The 22,250-nt window shown below is 36.2% G+C and overlaps 1 protein-coding gene across 2 annotated transcripts; it reads left to right on the top strand.

Moving 5' to 3' along the window:
* Positions 1-3,821: 3,821 nt before the first annotated feature.
* On the top strand, positions 3,822-22,169 carry LOC131954062 (uncharacterized). Of its 2 annotated transcripts, none has more exons than XR_009388728.1 (6): positions 3,822-5,920; positions 6,394-6,559; positions 7,563-7,644; positions 11,909-12,084; positions 19,654-19,787; positions 20,099-20,219. XR_009388728.1 is itself a non-coding variant. In XM_059317565.1 (6 exons), the coding sequence occupies exons 1-6, from the start codon at positions 4,198-4,200 to the stop codon at positions 20,291-20,293; spliced, it is 2,472 nt and encodes an 823-aa protein (XP_059173548.1). In that variant the 5' UTR covers positions 3,822-4,197; the 3' UTR covers positions 20,294-22,169. The 2 variants fall into 2 exon arrangements, 1 of the variants encoding a protein (XP_059173548.1); XM_059317565.1 differs by having other exon boundaries at positions 11,909-12,080; positions 20,099-22,169.
* The last annotated feature ends 81 nt before the right edge of the window (positions 22,170-22,250 follow it).

The raw sequence follows: 22,250 nt of genomic DNA, 5'->3' as shown, positions 1-22,250 counted from the left end.
TGTCAGTTTCTTCCAGGCATCACTTCAAAGTTACCAAGATTTTTCCACGAATTTTTTTTAGCGGAAATGCATATGCGGATGTATCTTAATAAAGCTGTAAAGAAATAACCGGAGCCTTCCCCCTTAACTACGTTTTCTAAACAGTGTGATAGACAATGTATAAGATGGGACTTTATAGCCGCTCATTTAATTGAATCAGGCGTGTCCGTCGGCGCCCTGGTAGGATGCGATTTGGCTGCGAACAAAAATTTCAGTTTCGCCAAAAAAATTTCACCATCAAATTTCCCGACCCATCTGCCCGACCCACGTTTTTTGTCATCAAATGTATGAACAGTCATCACAAGAACCTGCACAGCTCGAGGAAGCACAAAATCTACGAGCAGTCATTGGTAGATCCCCTAGGGTCGGAAGAAAAATTTATTTTCTACTTTTTTAGTCCACAAGAAAAACGTGTTTTTTTTTTTAAAGTTTTTTTTAAAGTATTTTATTTTCTCCTTTTTAGTCCGTTGCTACACATGAAAAACGTGGTTTTCAAAAAGTTTTTATATAGTTTATTTTCTACTTTATCTAATGACTTGATTAAGTATGACTTGACTAAGTGTTTTTAAATACATAAAAATTTAGAGGATTTTTTAGGTACCCATCAGAGTTGGGTGGACTCAGGGACGGTCTACTGACTTAAACCCGGATTCTAACTCGAGACTAACGGGTTAGCAGTCCAACTCTCTACCGCTAGACCACTCCGCCACTGATAAAACCTCTTAATTTTGTTTTGATAAATCTGGATTGATAATTTTTGCTTTAGAAATCATGTCCTCAATTTTAGGGTCCTTGAGGCGTAATTTAATTAAGCTAATTTAGGTCTCTAATTGCTAGTTTTTATGATTGCATCTGAAATTGTTAGGCGAAAATAGCCTGCATGCCGAATTTCAGATGTCTAGAGCAATCTGAAGTGGGCTAATTTTCGTTGTCAATTTTAACAACAAACAAATCCATAAACAAACAAACAAATAAACGCGAAGCTGAGTTAAGAAAAACGTGTTAATAATAAAATACTTAAAAAAAAACTTTTTAAAAAACCACGTTTTTCTTGTGGACTAAAAAGTAGAAAATAAAAAAAAAAAACGTGGGTACGTTCACCATCAAATTTCCCGACCCATCTGCCCGACCCACGTTTTTTGTCAGTCATCACAAGAATCTGCACAGCTCGAGGAAGCACAAAAGAAAAATTTATTTTCTACTTTTTAGTCCACAAGAAAAACGTGGTTTTTTAAAAAGTTTTTTTAAAGTATTTTATTTTCTCCTTTTTAGTCCGTTGCTACACATGAAAAACGTGGTTTTTAAAAAAAAGTTTTATATATAGTTTATTTTCTACTTTATCTAATGACTTGATTAAGTATGACTTGACTAAGTGTTTATAAATACACCGATTAAAAATATTGAGCGACCAGGATTCGAACCTGGGTTGTCGCGGCCACAACGCGAAGTACTAACCACTATACGATCACGGCCAGCGCGCTCACATCGATTGGGGCCGAAGTAACTGTGTCAATAGGCCTCCAGTCTTGTCGGTATCTTTAGAAATCATGTCCTCAATTTTATGGTCCTTGGGGCGTAATTAAATTAAGCTAATTACGGTCTCTAATTGCTAGTTTTTATGATTGCATCTGAAATTGTTAGGCGAAAGTAGCCTGCATGCCAAATTTCAGATCTCTATAGCAATCAGAAGTGGGCTAATTTTCGATGTCAATTTTAACAACAAACAAACAAACGCGAAGCTGAGTTAAGAAAAACGTGTTAAAAAGGGGAGGGAGTTGCATGATATAAACAATTTCTTTTGAGGAGGGGAGTGGTGTAAGCCTCCATATCCCTACCTAGATTCGCACTTAGCTAAACAAATATACATGGAGAATCATTCAAAATAGAACATTGGATATTAAAAAATGCCAATTATTTTTAATGTTTGGTAATTCATGGGGGGGGGGGGGGAATTGTATATATTATTACTGGTGCAAAAAAACATCAACACCACTGTGTTCTTATAACAAAAACCACTAGAATATTATTTTCACACCAAAATATACGCCAGAAAATGTATTTAAAAGTTTTAATAATTTTTCAAAAGAGAAGATGCACCGAATTTTGGAAACATTGATATGCCTGTATGAGGTACCAACACAGACAGTACACAATTAAAATATTCTTTAATGTACGCCTGGTAATAGTTTAACTTACTTTTATTTCTATTCTAGTCGTTTCTATTCAGCGCAGCGGTCAACAATACACAAGGTCACCGAGCCGCTCCCTTTCTTTTTTTTCTGACCCCTCTCCTCGTGGATTCAATATTTGGTTCTTAAACTACCACCATTCCACAACAGCGAGCGTAAAAATATCACGCTTTTTTTTTGTTGAGAAAAAAAGTATTTACTTGTGTTCTGTCGCAGCAACATGACGGTAAATCATTCCTGAAGGTCGGACTGGACACATACAAAGGGAGGAGCATGTTGTCCAAAGGAAGAACTAGCACTATGTGTATTCAACGCGTATTTCTTCGTCCCACTTTATATGACTCACGCGTCTTTCGATGTAATAAATGGCAATGCTAAAATTGCCAAACCTTTGAATTGTGTGTATTTGATTTTTTTAAAGTTATGATAGGGCCCAACTGTAGATTTATTGCTACTTGAACTCGGTGTTTCTTTAGGCATCTTGTGGGCAGTGCACCTCCCCCCCCCCCCCGCGAACCACATCTAACGGCCCTTACCCCGAACGAAATAGAATGTATATATATATATATATATATATATATATATATATATATATATATATATATATATATATATATATATATATATATATATACTTATACTAGTGTCAGGGGCGTAGCGAGTGGGGGGGGGGCGGGGGGTGCGGACCGCACCGGTGACACCATTTAGGGGGGTGACACCAAGGCAAAAAATAGCAAAATATATAGAGAAAAACTCGAGGGGGGGATGCAAATCGAAAGTTTGAAGGGGGGGTGCAAATCGAAAGTTAGAGGGGGGGGGTGCAAATCGAAAGTTTAAGGGGGGGGGGCAAATCGAAAATTTGAAAGTTTGTCCCTGGGAAGGGTCTCTATGCCTCTGGGGGGGGGGGGGGGTGACACCATTGAGTGCCGCACCGGGTGACTCCCGACCTCGCTACGCCACTAACTAGTGTCCCCTTGCCCCCCCTTCCTTTCCGAAAAGGTCTAAAAGAAACCCTGCTTGAGCTTACACCAAACTTATAAACACGTCGAAACCACACTTTCTCAAGTGTCAGTTTGTTTAGGCCTAAATGTCGCTTTTAAAAGCTTCGTTTCCCGTATTTCATAACACTTTATATTTAGGTTAAAATAAAAAATACTCCAACTGTCAAGTAACCTATCAGTTTAGCTTCGGCATACAAATGGACTAGGCCTATGCGATTTGTCAAAAATATTTCAGTTGCAATTCCAATTCTTTTCGTTCAGTCCAAGAAACAAATAGTAAGACCGAGACATTTTTTCCAAGTCATCCCACAGAAGGAGGGGCTTAGGAAGGGAAGGAACATAAGGGGGGGGGGGGGGGGGTTGTTTATCGAAGAACGCGTTTCCCAATAAACCTGGACAGAGGCAAACATTGCTCTATAGGGGCCATTAGATTGTCGCCGGACGTCATGTCCTTCCCTTCGTTAGACCAGTAGCGTTAGCGGAAGCGAATGGGTTTAATGGGGAGGGGGAGAGGAATAAACACATCACGTCGGGGCTCGCATCACTACGTGGGGGTATTTAACATCATTTCTAACGGCCGGACGGCCAGAGATTTTTCAAATCGCAGCAGATTAGGGCGAGAGTTTCGAGAAAGACAGACCTGAAACGTCTGTGTTTGACGATAGCTTTGCCCAAAAAGATCTCGGAGAAATAAACGTCCTGAGAATCTCTTTCTAGTCGCGCGATAACATGACCAACGTTGAAGGATCAAATCTTGACTTTCCCTCACAGAATTCGGATTTTAAAAATTCAGAAGCTGCTCATTTTTAATTGACTTCTGTGTATATTCGTCTACTGTATCAATTGTGGATATATTCTTTGGTAACTTTTAATTGTGTCTGTTTGCGGTGGACTTCGCGGAGTTGACTAGATCACGTTTTACCGTGGAAGTGTTTTAATAACTACTCAATGTAAAAAAATATACAAACATGAATAAGGTAAAGAAATTGTACTTTATTCCTTACGATCTAGCGCCTTATCAAAAATGGCAGAGACAAGAACTCGGAATAATACAAAAAAACAATTACAAAGACTATAGATTGTTGTTAATTGCGTATTTTCTGGTTACAATTTCTTCAGTTAGTGGGCATAATAAACACGATAATTCTTTCATTGATGTTAGAGGAAATGAAGCTGAATTGCAACTTGTTCCCAGTAGCAATTTTCCCATAGGCGCTGGGCGTAAGCATATATCACGCTTATTTTCAATGAGGCGACACCGACGATCAGTATATAACAATTTGAGGTTTCTCTATCCACAAAGAGAAACACATATTTCTTATGTGCCAACAGATTTTTCCAAATCACCAATGACCGGAATGACAACAGTCAGTTTGCAAGAAGAAATGAGCTCCAGCAAACGACCACGTATCAGTTTGTATCGTAGCAGACGAGTGTTGGACAGTAGTTATTTTATGTCCGACTCAGGTCAACTCCCAGTGGCCAAAAGGGCTAAAGACATGTTGAGATCTAACGGCGAGTACACATTTTACAATGATCATCCAACAGACGATAGTGAAAACAGGAAACCGACCATGTACAAGGAGCTGACGGACCAAGTTCTTTTGCAAGCATACATGGCAAAAAGTCCTTGTCATCATACAAAGCTGCAATGGGTTAGAGACGACAGGGAATGTACCGTTTTCTTTGTTTGTGCCAGAAATAAGGTTGCTGCTGTCATGTCCTGTCCGAATAACGAAGTCTGGTCCAACAGAGTGACCAACTGTGTACCTCTAAAATCTAGGTGGGACGATTGTTTCAATGGGAAAGAAAATAATTCCAAAGCTCTTCTTTTACAAGACGGCAACGACGACTTTAAAAAGCAAGGTTCAAATCAATGGGCATTCTTATCAACAACCCAATCCCCTTCAACAATTGATCTATCTAGTTCAACAACAACATCGACAGAGGTTCCCATTGTTGAACTGACCAGTTCCTGGGGGAAAGAAGACGATCCGAGGTATCACCCAGAGTTCAATCCAAAAGATTTTCACGGCATTGGACGCCAATTTAAAACAGGGATGCGACGAGTGAACCCTGCTTTTCGAGACAAGCTCGGCAATTACGCCTCGCCAAAGACCACAGAAACAAGTTCCCAGCAAAATGATGGCCATGTTGAGTTGAAGCAAGTGACTAGGTTTTACGTCAAACGGAAAATTAAACAGTCCTCAAAGCCAACTACTAAAAAAAGTCTCAGCAACACCAAAAGCCGTTACTGGACTCGTTTTGGCGATTTAGTACAAACAACATTAAAACCTTTACAAAAAACAACAGGTGCGGAGAAAACAGAAACTACAACCCAGGCGCCAATTTATATCGGAACTGTGAGCCCGTCATCTCGTAAACGTTATCGCATCAATCATCTAAAGCAACGCAAGAAAAAGGAACGCACAAAGAAACTTCGTGTTAAAAACAAACTAACAAACTCGAACAGCGCTATACACAACAACAGTGAGCCTACCTACAAAATTGTCCAAGAATCAGACGACTCATCCACACAAATGGTTGACATTTCTGGGACAGTACCTCAGTCAACTCAGACTAGTTGGTGGATCGAAATTGCAACCAAGTCGCCCAACGACTCGGAGACAACTGAACAAGTGACCAAAACAACAGAGTCGTATAACACAACCAGTCCAACATTCATGCCAGGTGAGAGCAATGCATTAGACCACTGTTATATCTGCTACACCCTTCCTATGTTTTCTGCACAATAGGTATAATTCATTATAGGCCTACAACTTCCCCATAATTCATGAGGATAATTATCGTTTGAATGCTTTGTGTGTGTGTGTGTATATATATATATATATATATATATATATATATATATATATATATATATATATATATATATATATATATATATATATATATATATATTTATATATATGTCACTCTCTCTCTCTCTCTCTCTCTCTCTCTCTCTCTCTCTCTCTATATATATATATATATATATATATATATATATATATATACATATATATTTTCGCAAAACTCCGTTTACGTTACTGTCGAGTATTAAGCTTACATTATTACACTCCTATAGATATTATCGGTAATGGGAATACGAGCTGAAGAAAACCTCACCTAATTTGTTTTCTTTTCTCTACCGCACACAACAGAATGTGGAGTCTCAGTAACAAGTTTGATAGTTGGCGGCTTGCCTGCACGTCGTGGGCGGTGGCCTTGGGTTGTATCGCTTCAACTGTCTTGGGCTCGCAGACACGTGTGTGGTGCTACTTTAATACATCCACAATGGGTAGTGACAGCGGCTCATTGTGTGGCTGGGTAAGTTCTTTAAATAAACCAAAATTACATTTAGCGAAGGTTTGATTGTTCTAGTTCACATGTTTCCTCGATGGAACCAGTGGTGGGATGTTTAAAGAAAACAAACAAACAATAAAACAGTTACGTAACAACAAAAAAGCCTTACACCTTCCATAAAATGTAAATGCCATTACTTGCTAAGATTAAAGGATCCATAGCAGTGGCGAGGGCAGGGCGGGAGTTAAGGGATATGATCCTCCCTCCCCACATTTAAATTTGAATGTCATAGAACCACAGTTATTATCTTAAATTCACACACTATATCACTATATCAATAGTGGCATAGGCAAAGAGGTGTTAGGAGGTGTAGAGAACAGTTAGAACCCCCCCTCCACCCTCGTAGACCCTCATGTAATACATTTGTGATGTTCACACATAAAATCTATAATTATAAAATTCGTTGCTCTGTAGCTAGCTAGCAATAAAGAAAACTTAAAGTCATAAACTCGATGTTTTCTTGAGAGGTCATCTTTAAATGACGACTTTTTTGAACATTTTTTACTTCCCCCGACCCCCGTGTATTATTTGTGGACGACCCCTAGCACGTATTTGTATTAGGCAGTGGCGTAGCGAGGTCGGGTGTCACCCGGTGCGGCACTTAATGGTGTCACCCCCCCAGAGGCATAGAGACCCTTCCCAGGGACAAACTTTCAAATTTTCGATTTGCAACCCCCCCTCAAACTTTCGATTTGCACCCCCCCCCTCAAGTTTTTGATTTGCACCCCCCCCCTCAAGTTTTCGATTTGCACCCCCCCCCTCAAACTTTCGATTTGCACCCCCCCCCTCAAGTTTTTCTCTATATATTTTGCTATTTTTTTGCCTTGGTGTCACCCCCCTAAATGGTGTCACCCGGTGCGGTCCGCACCCCCCGCCCCCCCTCGCTACGCCCCTGTGTCTAGGTGATTTAAGTCATCATAACTGTCTTTATGGACTGGTTAATTTTATATTTTATATGATCCTTTAGACCTGATTTTAACAGCGCTGACGAATGGAGAGCTGTTTTCTGGCAACACGGATCAACACAAAGCGTTGACTATATTGTCAAGGTAAACATTTAACAAACGGCTTTACTTTAAATATTTGTCCTTACTGACCAGCTTGACCGCGGTTTTGTTTAAACTTCAAAGGCCGGGTTAACCGATAAGCCTTGCGGGTTGTGAAGGCTTGCTGTGCATGGTGAGATTTAACGTACAACGCTTTGACGTTTGCTAATAGTATTATACTATTAGTAATACCAGTTTGTCAGTTGTTCTCAGCATCCTACAGCGAAGCTATGACTTTGTATGGCCATTGCTAACAACAGTCAATGTCAGACATCAATATAGCGTTTTATTTTTTGTTTAATGATTACTGATTAGATCTATCAAAATCAGTGGCGTGCAGAGGGGTGGGGGGGGGGGGAGGGGGGCAGGCCACGGATTCTAAATAAAATATAAAAACATTTTAGATGTAAATAGGCCTACATTGTTCTTTAATACTGGTGGAGAAAATACTTTTTTTTTTTATAAATTTCACATACATAAATCTACAAGCACACTATACACACATATATATATATATATATATATATATATATATATATATATATATATATATATTATATATATATATATATATATATATATATATATATATATATATAAAATATTATATATATATATATATCTGCACCAGTTGCTTAGCAAAGAGTCAGAAAGGTCAGATGCCATGGCCAAGAGGGGAAAAAGTAAAGTAAAATGCTGATTTTTAGTTCTAAAGCTGAATTATTTTTATTCACAATGTTTAAATTCTCAACATAGTTTGTGGGTAAAATCACGATATAGCGTCCTTCTATTATTATTATTAACCATCATGTGCAATAGTATTACCTGCTTCATTATTATATACATCCTTTTCATCACAAAAGATATCTATATATATAAAGCAAAGTGGTCAAGTGCCCGATAGGGCACTTCCCGGCGCCGCAGGCGCGTCAAATTTGGCACGATGGTGCCTTGGGGCGATAGAACACGAGGGCCGGTGACAGTTGGCCGAAAAGTCTACTGAGAGGGGGTCAAAACTGACCTCGACTGACCGGCGCCTTATATGGGCTATATTACGAAAAAAAATTTCCTCCGACGACCCCCCTTGAAATTTTGTGAGGTGGTAGGAGAACGCCTTGTGGTGTCACAAAAAACTCGCCATGTCCGGGAAAAATCGGGAAATGGGTCAAAACTGACCAGTCGTATTTCCCTATATAATCTTTGTATTTTATGGGAAAAACAGAGGGTCATTTCAAAACGGATTTTAGGGCACTTACCCTCTTTACATCTGGCTAATTTTTGGCATGTTTATAGGTAAATGGCTTGACCGTAGGGCAGACCTGTCGGTCTTACTCAAAGCCCTCGACGAGGGCTAAAAAGTGACCGCGAGTGAAATTCTCTTTATATGAGCTCTATTACGAAAAAAAATTTCCTCCGACGACCCCCCTTGATATTTTGTGAGGTGGTAGCAGAACGCCTTGGGGTGTCACAAAAAACTCGCCATATCTGGGAAAACTTCGTAAAGCGGTCAAAACTGACCAGTCGTATTTCCCTATATAATCTTTGTATTTTATGGGAAAAACAGAGGGTCATTTCAAAACGGATTTTAGGGCACTTACCCTCTTTACATCTGGCTAATTTTTGGCATGTTTATAGGTAAATGGCTTGACCGTAGGGCAGACCTGTCGGTCTTACTCAAAGCCCTCGACGAGGGCTAAAAAGTGACCGCGAGTGAAATTCTCTTTATATGAGCTCTATTACGAAAAAAAATTTCCTCCGACGACCCCCCTTGATATTTTGTGAGGTGGTAGCAGAACGCCTTGGGGTGTCACAAAAAACTCGCCATATCTGGGAAAACTTCGTAAAGCGGTCAAAACTGACCAGTCGTATTTCCCTATATAATCTTTGTATTTTATGGGAAAAACAGAGGGTCATTTCAACGCAGACTTTAAGGTACTTAAGCTCAGTATATCTGGCTAATTTTTTGCATGCTCCTAGGTCAATGGCTTGACCTTTGGGTAAAACTGTCGGTTACACTCAAAGCCCTCGACGAGGGCTAAAAAGTGACCGCGAGTGAAATTCTCTTTATATGAGCTCTATTAAGAAAAAAATTTTCCTCCGACGACCCCCCTTGATATTTTGTGAGGTGGTAGAAGAACACGCAGGGGTGTCACAAAAAACTCGGCATATCTGGGAAAACTTCGTAAAGCGGTCAAAACTGACCAGTTGTATTTCCCTATATAATCTTTGTATTTTATGGGAAAAACAGAGGGTCATTTCAACGCAGACTTTAGGGTACTTAAGCTCAGTATATCTGGCTAATTTTTTGCATGCTCCTAGGTCAATGGCTTGACCTTTAGGGAAAACTGTCGGTTACACTCAAAGCCCTCGACGAGGGCTAAAAAGTGACCGCGAGTGAAATTCTCATTATATGAGCTATATTACGAAAAAAATTTCCTCCGACGACCCCCCTTGAAATTTTGTGAGGTGGTAGGAGAATGCCTGGGGGTGTCACAAAAAACTCGCCATGTCTGGAAAAAATCGGGAAATGGGTCAAAACTGACCAGTTGTATTTCCCTATATAAACATTGTATTTTATGGGGAAAACAGGGTAATTTCTACACAAATTTTAGGGTACTTACTCTTTGTATAACTGGCTAATTTTTTGCATACACCTCTATAGATGACTGGGCCGTATGGAAAAACTGTTGGTCAGCATCAAAGCCCTCGAAGAGGGCTAAAAAAATGCGAGTGAAATTCTCATTATACGAGATTTGGTCATTTTGTTTATGAACAGGGGAGGTAACTTTTTAATGTAACAATTTTTTTTTTATATTTTGTATACTCTTTTTAAGAATAAACAAAAATCACAACGTGCAGCATTGTTTTAAACAAATATTTTGTTATAAATTAAGTTTTGTATTGTATTGAAATTGTATAATTAATTGCAAAAGTAATTTAATATAATATTTGATTGATAATTTTTATGAAAGCCCTTTCAGTTCTAATAACCTTGCGAGTAATAAGTTTGCGAATATTCCATCAATTTATGTGTACGATAAAACTACCACACTGAATAAATTTAGGCCCTAAGCTTTTAACATAACAGCCAATCACCTATTAATTAATCATTCAATTTCTCAACTTTTTTGAAAACCTAAGCGAAGCTAGGCAGTATGCCTAGTAGATCTATATAGTGGAGTTGACGCTGGTAAATTCTGAGTGACTATTTTCAAAACCTATAAACTTTATAGTATAAATTATTGTGCCCATATATAACAAAATGGCAACATTTGGACCCAACCCCTACACTGTAATATTTTATTCCGCCATCACCACTCTATTAATTTTTTAGAAATCTACAATTCAATGTTTGTAGGAGACTTTGATATTTTATTTGAAATTTCTAATTTCCACCTGGAAATAGGCCTACACTTAATTGTTAAGGCTTTTACTTTTTGAAATGTGTTGACATATGATTTATGGATCACCGATGCTAGTAATACGCACGTCTATGATTGCACTCAGTGAAAACTGAATTTCACAATCCTTTTTAAATTCCAACAGCTTTTTGAGATCATCATGTAACTGAATTGAAATTTTCTAGTTTGAGTGAGGTTTTTTAAACTATTAGCCAGCCTAATTAAAGTTTTAGTTCGTAGACTTACACTTAAATAGTATAAGTTAGGAAACTCTTAAAAACCTTCAAATTTGTTTTAGCAGTATGTCACAAACCAGTTTATCTCAGTCAACTGAAATCACATTATTTGTAAAAGTTTCCCTTTCAAACCTTACGGTCTATGGGGCAACTGAAGTAGAGTTCAATTGTTTCTGTGACCTCGGCATCTGAAGAGATAGTGTGGTCAGCACTATGCCCAGCCGCCTTTACTTTCCCTAGTGTGAGTTAGGTACCCATCAGAGTTGGGTGGACTCAGGGATGGTCTACTGACTTGAACCGGGATTCGAACTCGAGACTTACGGTTAGCAGTCCAGCTCTCTACCGCTAGACCACTCTGTCCCATACATTATTTGTAGCCCTATGTAATTTCTTATCATCAGATCTAAAAGAGCAGACTTTTCACTAATAAGTAACTTATATACATATCTTGACCCACCACTCACAAGAAGTAATTCATTACTGAATGTTTTATTACAAGCTCAAATTTTAAATAATAATAATAATTATTATTAGCCTACATATAGGCTTATTTAAACATAAACAGGACATTACCAAATAGGCAAATACCTTTATTTAATCAGCTTGTCTTAACATATATTCATGTAACAGCATCCAGAATTTGTAAATGGAGACAACTACCCAAATGATATTGCTTTACTTCGATTGGCTAAACCTGCTGATGTATCCAGCTTTGATATTCGCCATGCATGCCTCCCAGAAAAAGAGAGAATCCAGCGTGAATGGGAAGAATGTTGGATTATGGGATGGGGAGAAGCTAAAGGTATGTAAGTATTAATAGCTCTATCTTCAAGAGTATACTTTTTAATAGATCTTGGGTGCATTGACTCTTTTCTCTCTTCCCTTTATATCTTCTTTTACGTAAACATATGAAAGTGAAATGAGCAGCCAACTTTTTAGACCCGTTTACTTTGAATCAGGCTACAGCATTGACTCTTTACAATATTCTTTGTCAAACAGGAAAAAATAGTTGTTAACTGCACTATTGGAAGAGTTTTAATTTTACCAGAATAAAAAATAAAACAAAACTGAGTTAATAAATGATTTTTTAAAATCATTAATTAATTGATAGGCTAACATTTGGACCATGAGTTATACAAGTAAAGCAGCACCTTAAATTATATTCAATTCACTTATTTTGATGAGTCATACTTTAGTGGATATCAAAAGTGAATATATGCCATGGAAATGGTCAACATTCAAACTTGTATGTGGAAGTTATAAAAGGAACAGGGGCGGAACTACAGTGCCGCCAGACCCCGCAATGCGGGGGGGGGGGGGGGGGCCCTAGCCATTTAGGGGCCCATAGCCGACCATAATACATTTTTTATAGTAAAAAAAAATAATTTTCTTGGATTTTTGACTTGACTGTAAAAGCTTTTGTAAATAACAAACAGATCTACTACATTAGCGATGTTATACAGTAGATAACAAATGCTGTTGCGTAAAAAAATATATTCGTAGCTGTAATGTGAAAGATAGGCAAACGTTTAAAACACTTCCATGACTTATTTCCCTTTTTTAAATAGTTAAATAGGGGTGTTCATAAACTCCTTTTAATATATGTGTACTAAACAAATTAAAAAGCAATTACTTCTCTTTCTTATTATTTGAAAAAAAACATACTAAACATGACAGAGCATAAAAATGAAATATATTTAAAACAAATAATAAAACTACAAAAAACATTAAAAATAAACATAACACGAGAAACCATTACACCTACAAAGCTTTCATGTTTTATATTCTTTTGACCGGATAAAGGGTAAGGGGTAGGAAGTATTACATCGATCTAGTTCTAAATCTAAAAAAATAAATTTTTGAAGCAGACTAATGCAGTCACACACATTATTTGTTGTAATTTGTTCAAATTGAAACAAAAGAAATTTTTTTTTCAAAAAATGTTTGTATTCTGTGTTTGTATATATATATATATATATATATATATATATATATATATATATATATATATATATATATATAGGAGGGGGCCCAAAAATTTTTTTGCGGGGTGGCCCTTTTTTTCTAGTTCCGCCACTGAAAAGGAATAGAAAGTAAGAGATCCAACATTAAATTAAACTTTATTTTATTATCATAAATAGATACATCAGCCCTTTTTCACATTGACAGATAGATTTATAAAAGTGACAATGTTCCATGAAATAATATTTTTTAAACTTACAAAAAATATAAAAAATAATCACAAATTTGAGATGAGTCATTATATTATAATATATTTTGCATTTTTATACTTCACAAAATTTATATGAGATTTTGACAGTTTTTGCAGTTTGAAAACACCCTACTTTATCATATACAGAATATAAAAATTGACATTTTGACAACTTTTAATGCTTTACAACCTCTTGGACCAGCCAAATCTTTGTTTTGCAATCCTGTCTGTCAGTGTTTGTGTGTATGTAAACACTAGAACATGAGGTCCGTTTCATTTAGGTTGACAAGATTCCATTTATAAGTATTATAACAAATGTATAGTTTTTTTCAACACTTGAATGATTTTGGTTACCGGAAGTGGTACTTACTTTACTTCAGGTTTTTCAAAAACCTATAACTTAGTATAGTTTATTGAGTTTAAATTAGGTAGACGAAATTTCAAATATAGCTATTTCATTGTATGCACAGGATTTTATAAAGTTTAGAATAATTTTCCATAATGGGAAGTTGTACTTTATTTCTGTGGGAACACAACTTAAGTAGGCCTTCTTTCAGTTAGGTAGAGAAAATTTAATATATAAGTAAAGTGTAAGATCTTATACTAGGATTACTCTCAAAGTTTGAGTGGCCTTCTATACCTAGAGTAGAAGTGGTACTTCACTCTTCTTCCAGTTACTCAAATACCCCATAGGATGAAATTTCATTTACTGATCTTAGTCCCTTGATTCCTTCAAATAATTTCCAGCGACAGAAAGTAGTACTTTTAGTTATTTCCAATTTCTCAAAAACAAAAAATCCTCAAAAATTTGATAATGTAATATCACTTTTGGTGCATCAGTCCTTCTTTCAACTTTAGTTTGGAGTGTGTATAAGAGGGTGAAAAATTAGTCCTTTATATTGGGGTATTTTGCTCTATTTCCACTTTTTCAAAAAACCCAAGAATTTAATAATTTATTTCACTTTCTCAAGAAGCAAATTGTGAGAAATGTTCACCTCTGTGTGTTTTTAACAAAAGATGAGTGGTTTGTCACAAACTTCTATAATTCTTAAGCCTGATGTCACTGGAAGTGCAATTCCCAACCTTTATCGTTATACAAGAATATATATAAAGTTTAAGGGAGATCAGTCTCACTTTATTTCTTTAATAAACTATTGCTTTTAACATCCTATTTATGCATTTACAATACTTTTTAAAGAATAGTGTTTAAACACTCATTGTTTGTGGTTAGAAATTCAATATAACACTTAAAAAATTCACAAAGAATGGCAAAGTCAATATTTAAAAAAAAATCAATTAAAAATCTTCAATTAATTCTAAATGAAGACACTTAAATCTTTGGCAATGACTATAGGGACAATTAATTTTGTTGTCAACATGTAAGATATGTTTTTTTCACAAATATAACTTAAATATTTTTTCAAAAGAATTAACTGTTAACTGTTGTGTAATTTTCAATCAAGTCTAAAATATTGGTTGCAGATTCAGGTTGCATATAAAACAACATCAACATATCCTCTTGTTCCCACTATCACACATATAAAATAAAAAGAACATGAATATTGCTAGAAAATGTTAAATTCTAACATACCCTAGCCGTACACACAGAGTGGCATAACATTTTGTAAGGGGTTCATCAACGTGTTACTAATTGTATGACCTTGTTTTCTAAAACAGAGTTATGTAAACAAAACCAGTGCAATGATTCTGGGATCTTAGTTGTTGGAGTGTGGGTTTGTCCACAAAAAGTGAGGTAGCGTCACAGGGCACTCTCTTGTTCAGTTTAGTCATTGAATGTATAAGCCTACCATGTCACTATTGTAGGGTACTCAACTTGTATCCCACCAGGTAGCTGATGGGAAACACCGGGCTCTACTGCCAGGGGGCTGAGTGACAACCCTGGTTCAATTTAGTCATTGTTTTTCTTTAGCTAAGGGTACTATTTAAAATGAAGGTGTCATACTGCTCATGGCATATCCCAGGGCGCAACAGGGCATACAACCGCAACAGGGCATACAACCGCTGGGGTCCTGGTTTGACCATTGAAGCAAGTAGTACCCCTCACCTTCTATAAAACACTAACTCCTACCTTAACCTTAGTCACAGCCAGAAACACACACACACACACACGCAAAGCTATTGTCGGCCTTAGTCCTACACCCTTAGAATAGACTTTGTTTATCATACTCCTCCGTTAAGATAATAGAGTTAAAAAAAAACATAGGAGTGCGATTTGTAGCAATTATCAGGTGTATCTGCAATAGGTCCCCAAAACATGTATTATTTAAAGTGAATGTGCTATAGCTTAGGGTAGATTGGAGTTTCTCTTGGATTAAGTGCTGAAGAAGGTCAAACTAATTATTAGTAAAGTGGTTGGAGTTTGGTTAGAAATAAGGTTAATGAAACTTACTGCTAACAGGTGCTAGAGTGGGCAGTCCCTAATTGACATCAGTATTGAAAGGGGGGAGGTCTATTCTACTACGATGTGTAAAGAGCAGAAATGGATGGGTGAATAAAATTGAGTCGAGAGATTGACATTAACAAACTTAATAACCCCCCCCCCCCTGGTCATTTCTCACTCCCCCACCCTCTCATTACCTCCACCACTTCAGCCATTACCTTCCCAGGTTTGTTACACCCTGTACATAACCAGTAATGGATTTACAGGGTTTTGAGCTCAGGACTTTTCAGTTCAGCATCCTTGAACTTGGTACATTTAAAAAGATTCGCCGTGGTGTAACACGGGTATGCACCTATTACTAATATAGCAATATATGGGTTACTACATAGCTCCTCTTTAGATAACAATCAATGAACAAAGTCAATGGCTGCCGGTCATCATCGCCCACTGGCAATAAGGGTAGTTGCTATTCTTGCAAGATGAACCAATGAGTCCAAGGGACTGGAGATTACGCGAACACCTAAATATTGGTCACTACTGTCTGGCATAGCTCCTTCTATGTCAACAAGGTCTGACAAACATCCAAGAACAAAGCTGAAAGACACTGGCATCATCATCCTGATGCAGTAAGGTGGAATGCCAAGTCACAATGCTAGTTGCTCTCCTTATAAGGTGAACAATCAGGTCAGTTAAGACTGGAGATGACGAAGTATACAAAGGATAAATAGGTTGGACCCAAAACACAGCTGAGGGGTGACAGGTAATCATCGGAAAAGATTACCCTGGAGTCTTTTGTTTGCTCAAAAAAGTAAAACAGGAACAACAAAGATTGGAAGTTGAGATGGAGGCAATATTGCTTGATGAACCTCCCAAATACTAAATAAACAATATTTAAAGAAAGGGGTTAGGATATTAAATTTTAAATGCAGAATGTGTCAACAGAAAGTACACTTAATTTTTTACATGGCATAGCATACAATTTATCATAGTAGGCCCTTATTTTTTCTGTTGTAATTTCATCATCATGTAACTTGTTTTTTTTTAATACTAAACACTTGTTTTGTAAAGTCTGTAATTTGAGTACTGTTTTATTAAATTATGGATGTCAGCCTTATTTCCATTGGCCTCTTGACCATGTTGACCTTTTGTCAATGTCAGCCTTTTATCTGCTAACCTATTTTTAATGATTTTGAAATTTTATAAGACTTCAAAATCTCAATTTAAACAGCTTTATGCCCATGTAAACTGACCATAACAATAAAAGAATCCAGCTTTAACGCGTGGTAATGGCAAACCCAAATTAATTAATCTATCTTAATTAAATATATCTGCACATTATTACCTAAAAGAGAGGTATAATAAATGATAATTAGTAAAAATGCAGCTTTGTTGGGCTTCTAAATTAAAAAAAAAATTGAAAAAACTATTGAAGTATTTTAATTTGTAAAAATATTTTTTTAAAAATATCTTCAACTGGGTTTTTATTTCAAAAGGATAAATAGATACTGAATAGGAAATGCAGACAGTTTATGGGTTTTTATTTCATAAGGATAAATAGATACTGAATAGGAAATGCAGACAGTTTATGGGTTTTTATTTCATAAGGATAAATAGATACTGAATAGGAAATGCAGACAGTTTATGCACAGCATTACCCTGGTGCTGAACACTGCATTATATTTAAATTATGAAGAACTAAAATGAGCTAAATGATAGATCACCTATTTGGCCTATACAATTACAAATTTAGTTAGAAAGTGGGATATGACCTACCTTTTGTGATAGTCCTGAAGTGTGGCAAAAATGATATCAACCCATTCAGGCATTTAAATTTCTATTGTGGATATAGTTGGCTGGTAGTGCACCACATCTTTTATCTTTCTATTTAATAGATTTAAAAAAAAAAATTGGAAAGATTTTGAAAAATTAAATTAAAAGAATTAAAAGAGTTCTCATGTTTTAGTGACCTCTGCGTATGTAGTATGTAGGGATAGTATGGTCAGAAGTATGCCCAGCCACATAGGAAAACGAAGATAGCCCAAATTCATATTCTCTTGTGTATTTAATAGCAGCAGAAATTACCCCATTTCAATTATGCTCCCCCCTCCCACCCCATCTGTTTAGGGTTGATGATACTGATAGAGACAGGGTTAGTGATAGGGCCAGATCAGTAAATGTTCTATAATGCATAAGCCCTTAGCCAGTTTCCTGTTTCTATTATTTTTAAATTTTAAGTATAAATAATAGCAGATGTTCACAAAAAAAAGGTGTGTGTGTGGGGGGGGGGGGGAGTTATTACTTATTGGTTTAATTGATAGGGTTTAGTTAATATGAGGGTTAATGGCAGGAGAGTAATGATCACTGGAGGGGGACAATCGGCTTGGGGGTAAAGTTCTAGATAGCTACTTAACTATAGAGCAGGGGTCTCCAAACTATGGCCAGCGGGCCGGATGTGGCCCGCGAGGTCATTTTATCCGGCCCGCGACAATCTTTTTGTCCACTGAATAAATGTTTGTTGGAGGTGGCTGAGCAGCTATGCACAGAAAATTCAAAACTATTTGAAAATGTAGCTTTGTGTGCAAATACAATTACTTGCAGTGAAAACATTGCAACTCAAATAGCGAAAAATTCAACCAAGTTTCGCCATTTTTCAATTGCAATGGATGAGTCGCTGGACAGCTGTTTCACCTCTCAATGTTTTGTGTTCATTAGAGGTGTGGATGAAGACCTGAACATAGCACAAGAGCTGGCTTCCCTACATATAATGTATGCCACTGTTACCGAAGAGGATATCTAACCATAGATAGTTCAGAGACAAACACAAAATCGCAAGATTTACCATATTTCACAGAGTATCTAAGAAAAGAAATATGTGACTTCTTGATAGTAAAGGCAAGTCACAGCCATTATTGTCTGATGAAGAGTGGGTATAGAAATCGGCCTCTGCTGCAGACATAACTAGTCATTTAATTTTTCTGAACCTAAAACGTCAAGAGAGTGAAATCTAGTTTCTGATTTATACACCCATCTAAAGGCCTTTAGATACAAACTTGTCATGTTTTTGGAACAAGTATAGGCTAATAACTTGGCACACTTTCAGCAGTGTAAGGTCTTTACGGCTGAAGCAACCACTGAGTTCCCCACGTCATTTACATACGAGATCATTAAAGACCTCCAGCTGCCGTTTCAGTAGCGGTTTTCTGACTTGGATTCAAAGGCAGAAGAAATGAGACTGTTTCAAAGCCCATTCGAAGCAAATGTGGCCAGTTGCAAAGATTAACTGCATCTGTAGGTCACTGAATTGCAAGAAAATGACTTCCTTAGAGACATTAAAACTGTTGCATCAAAGTATCTTTCAAATTTTTGAACAACATACCTGTGTGAACAAACATTTTCAAGAATGAAATACGTGACGAACAATTTGAGAGCAAACGTGGACCTTGGATGGGGGGGGGGGGGGGGTTGCACACTTGAAATTTGTATATATTTCTATTTAAATTATATTTTGCTTGAGGGGGGGGGGTTAGACGTTCTTCGGGGGGGGGGGGGGGGAGGCGCCACGACCCTGAAGAGATGCCTTAAAGAAACTCTGGCCCCCGAACTGATATTTGATAGTTAATGCGGCCCTCCAGCTGAAAAGTTTGGAGACCCCTGCTATAGAGTATACACAAATGATTACATCTACAGAATATGTGAGTGATTTTATTCTTACTTCTTCATTTTTCTTTATTATTTTCTAGTTTATTTTTTTACTCTGATAAGATCATGTAGAAACAGAACTGATGGAACTAGAGGTGAACATCAGAAAAAATTCTGAATGTTCAGCCAGGTGGGGCTGGAAGAGAATTCTCAACTCTCATGTATGTGTGGGCAATGGAGACAGAGGAGCATGTAATGTGAGTACTCCTTTTTACCATTGTCCAGTCAAATGATTTATAAGTCATGGAAGTCTGTAACAAAATACATGCTTCCACTTTTAAATGAAATTATTGCATTAATTAAACTTGAAACATTATCTCTCTTTACACCTATCAAAAACTGTTGTTATAACAGCATCATTCATTCATTTTTTAAATAATATACTCTTTCATCCAGTGTGTTAAGTTAAAGGATGTTTTACTCCAAAGCATTGCTCCTTAATTCTTTCTGGAATCAAAGGAATGAGTGAATGTAACAAAATATAAATAAATTATGTGATCTCTTTCAGGGAGATTCAGGTGGTCCACTTGTTTGTCGACGCAATGGTTACCACTACCTGGCAGGTGTGACATCATGGGGTGTAAGTGGTTGCCAAACAACAGGCTACCCTAGTGTGTTTACACGAGTGGCTTACTATACAGAATGGATACATGATATGATCCAAAGACACAGCAACGCTACTCAATCTGGATTCATGGCATGATTGTAGGACACATAATACATCTCAGCATTAATTTGTATGCAGTTACAGTTATAAAATATAAAGTAGCCAATTTTTCAAGGGGAAATATGTGGGGGAAAAAGATTGAAAATACAGGTTTTTCTACATATTAGCTTTGTGACTGTGAATAAGATAAGAATATGTTTATTTTTTCTAATAACTAGTTCAATAGCATTTTTATTCTATCTGATAAAGTTTAATTTTTTTCTTCTGCTGATGCTAACTTTTTAAAAAATCAACCATTTTCAAGCACTATTAAGGAATCATTCTGAGGGTTTCATTTGCATGTTTAATTCAAAACAGGCAACTTTAAAAATTTTTTATGTTTAATAATTTTATAGTTTGCTAAGCAAAAAAAGAAGCGGAAGCATAAAAATTATTTGCCAAAAAAAGTTTAAAATGAATTTAGAATATAGACTGATTTGTACTTTAAAATGTGCTGTTAAAATTTTGTTTCATGTATTTTGCATTATTCTCAATTTATGTATCATGTTTAAATTTTTATTAAATGTTAAATATGATGGCTGTAACTTATATTATAATCTAAAAAAGCTTTAGGGTTTCAAAAATAAAATTGCAGATGATTTTGGAGGATTCCTTTAGAACCTAATAAAAAAAAAAGTGTGTTTACTAGACTACTTATTACTTTGATGTGCCAAAAATGGTTTAAAGTATTTTAAAAGGTATCAAACAGTTTCCCATTTTTATCCTTCAAATTATTAATTATGACTGATATAAATATTTTTTATAAATATTTTTTCATTTAAAGGAGACGGCAAGATATTTTTAAATAAGAAATCTCTTGGAAACATTGTAAAGTTATATTTATTAAATTTGTAGAAAATGTTATGTTATGTAAATAATCTATTTATTAATGCATGACATGATTTGTGATAAAGCGGCTATAACAGCATTATAATCAGTATTCATCGGACTTTTGGATTACACTTTATGTATTGAAATATATTAGCAAATTTTTAACCATTATGAAAATAATAAAGATTTTATCTTTTTATTGAAAAAGAATCTTTAATTTATTTTTCAACCACTTTTATTTGATACAAATGTTTTAAAAAAAAATATGCACATTCAATAGACCTGTATGCAATAGCACATAGGGGACACCCTATAAAAAAAAATTCTTGTTCTTAATTGTAATGCTGGACAGTATTTCTTCCAAAATAAATATTACATTTCAACTTAACATATGCCAAGAAGGCTGTTAACAGTTGTTTGATTTAGTTTTTTCTCTTAGATGAATTACTGCTCCCAGCTATTGAGCCTCATCTGCCCAGGGGTTTGAACTCTGGACTTTTTGGTTTAGCAACCATGAGCTTTACCAACCCAACCACACTGACCCCTGCATAACAGACTAAATTTTTAAAAAGTGATGAGGGGATTTAAGTGAGGAGGAGGGGTTGGTGTCATGCAGCAGAGGTTATTTTAATTAGCATGGCATTAATTCAATGAGTGTCTCCAATAGAAGTTTAAAAAATATGTATATATCATTAAATGTACAGTATATATAAATGGCTTTATAAAAAAGTTGTACACAACACATTTATGCATTTTTTGCTTCTTCTTGGTTCTTAATTGTAATGTTGGACAGGATTTCCTCCAACACATGTATTATGCGTTATCCTGTTATGCACCATTTAGGCCATTGACCCCAATTTCAGCTTTCTTTTTTTTTGGATTTACTTGTATTGCCCTTGTTCATCCAAGAACTAACTATAAGGCAGCAGTTCAAACTCGGGACTATTTGGCTTAGCAACCTTGAGTTTTACCTACCCCATTTTTTGCTTTATATTGACATGTTAGTGTCTCAAAAAAATTAAATCTAAAACTTCAAAGTTTCACTGGCTTCCAATTTTTTTTTCATTTGACTTGCAGTTTGTTAGTTGTTAGACCAATTTGAAATAAAACAAAAGAGATTGAA

This window comes from Physella acuta, unplaced genomic scaffold (assembly GCF_028476545.2).
Source record: "Physella acuta isolate Inbredline_101_S28 unplaced genomic scaffold, ASM2847654v3 ptg000078l, whole genome shotgun sequence".
In the NCBI taxonomy this organism is placed as follows: domain Eukaryota; kingdom Metazoa; phylum Mollusca; class Gastropoda; family Physidae; genus Physella; species Physella acuta.
Note: the sequence above shows the minus strand (reverse complement) of the source record. Positions and strands in the feature narration are given on the sequence as shown.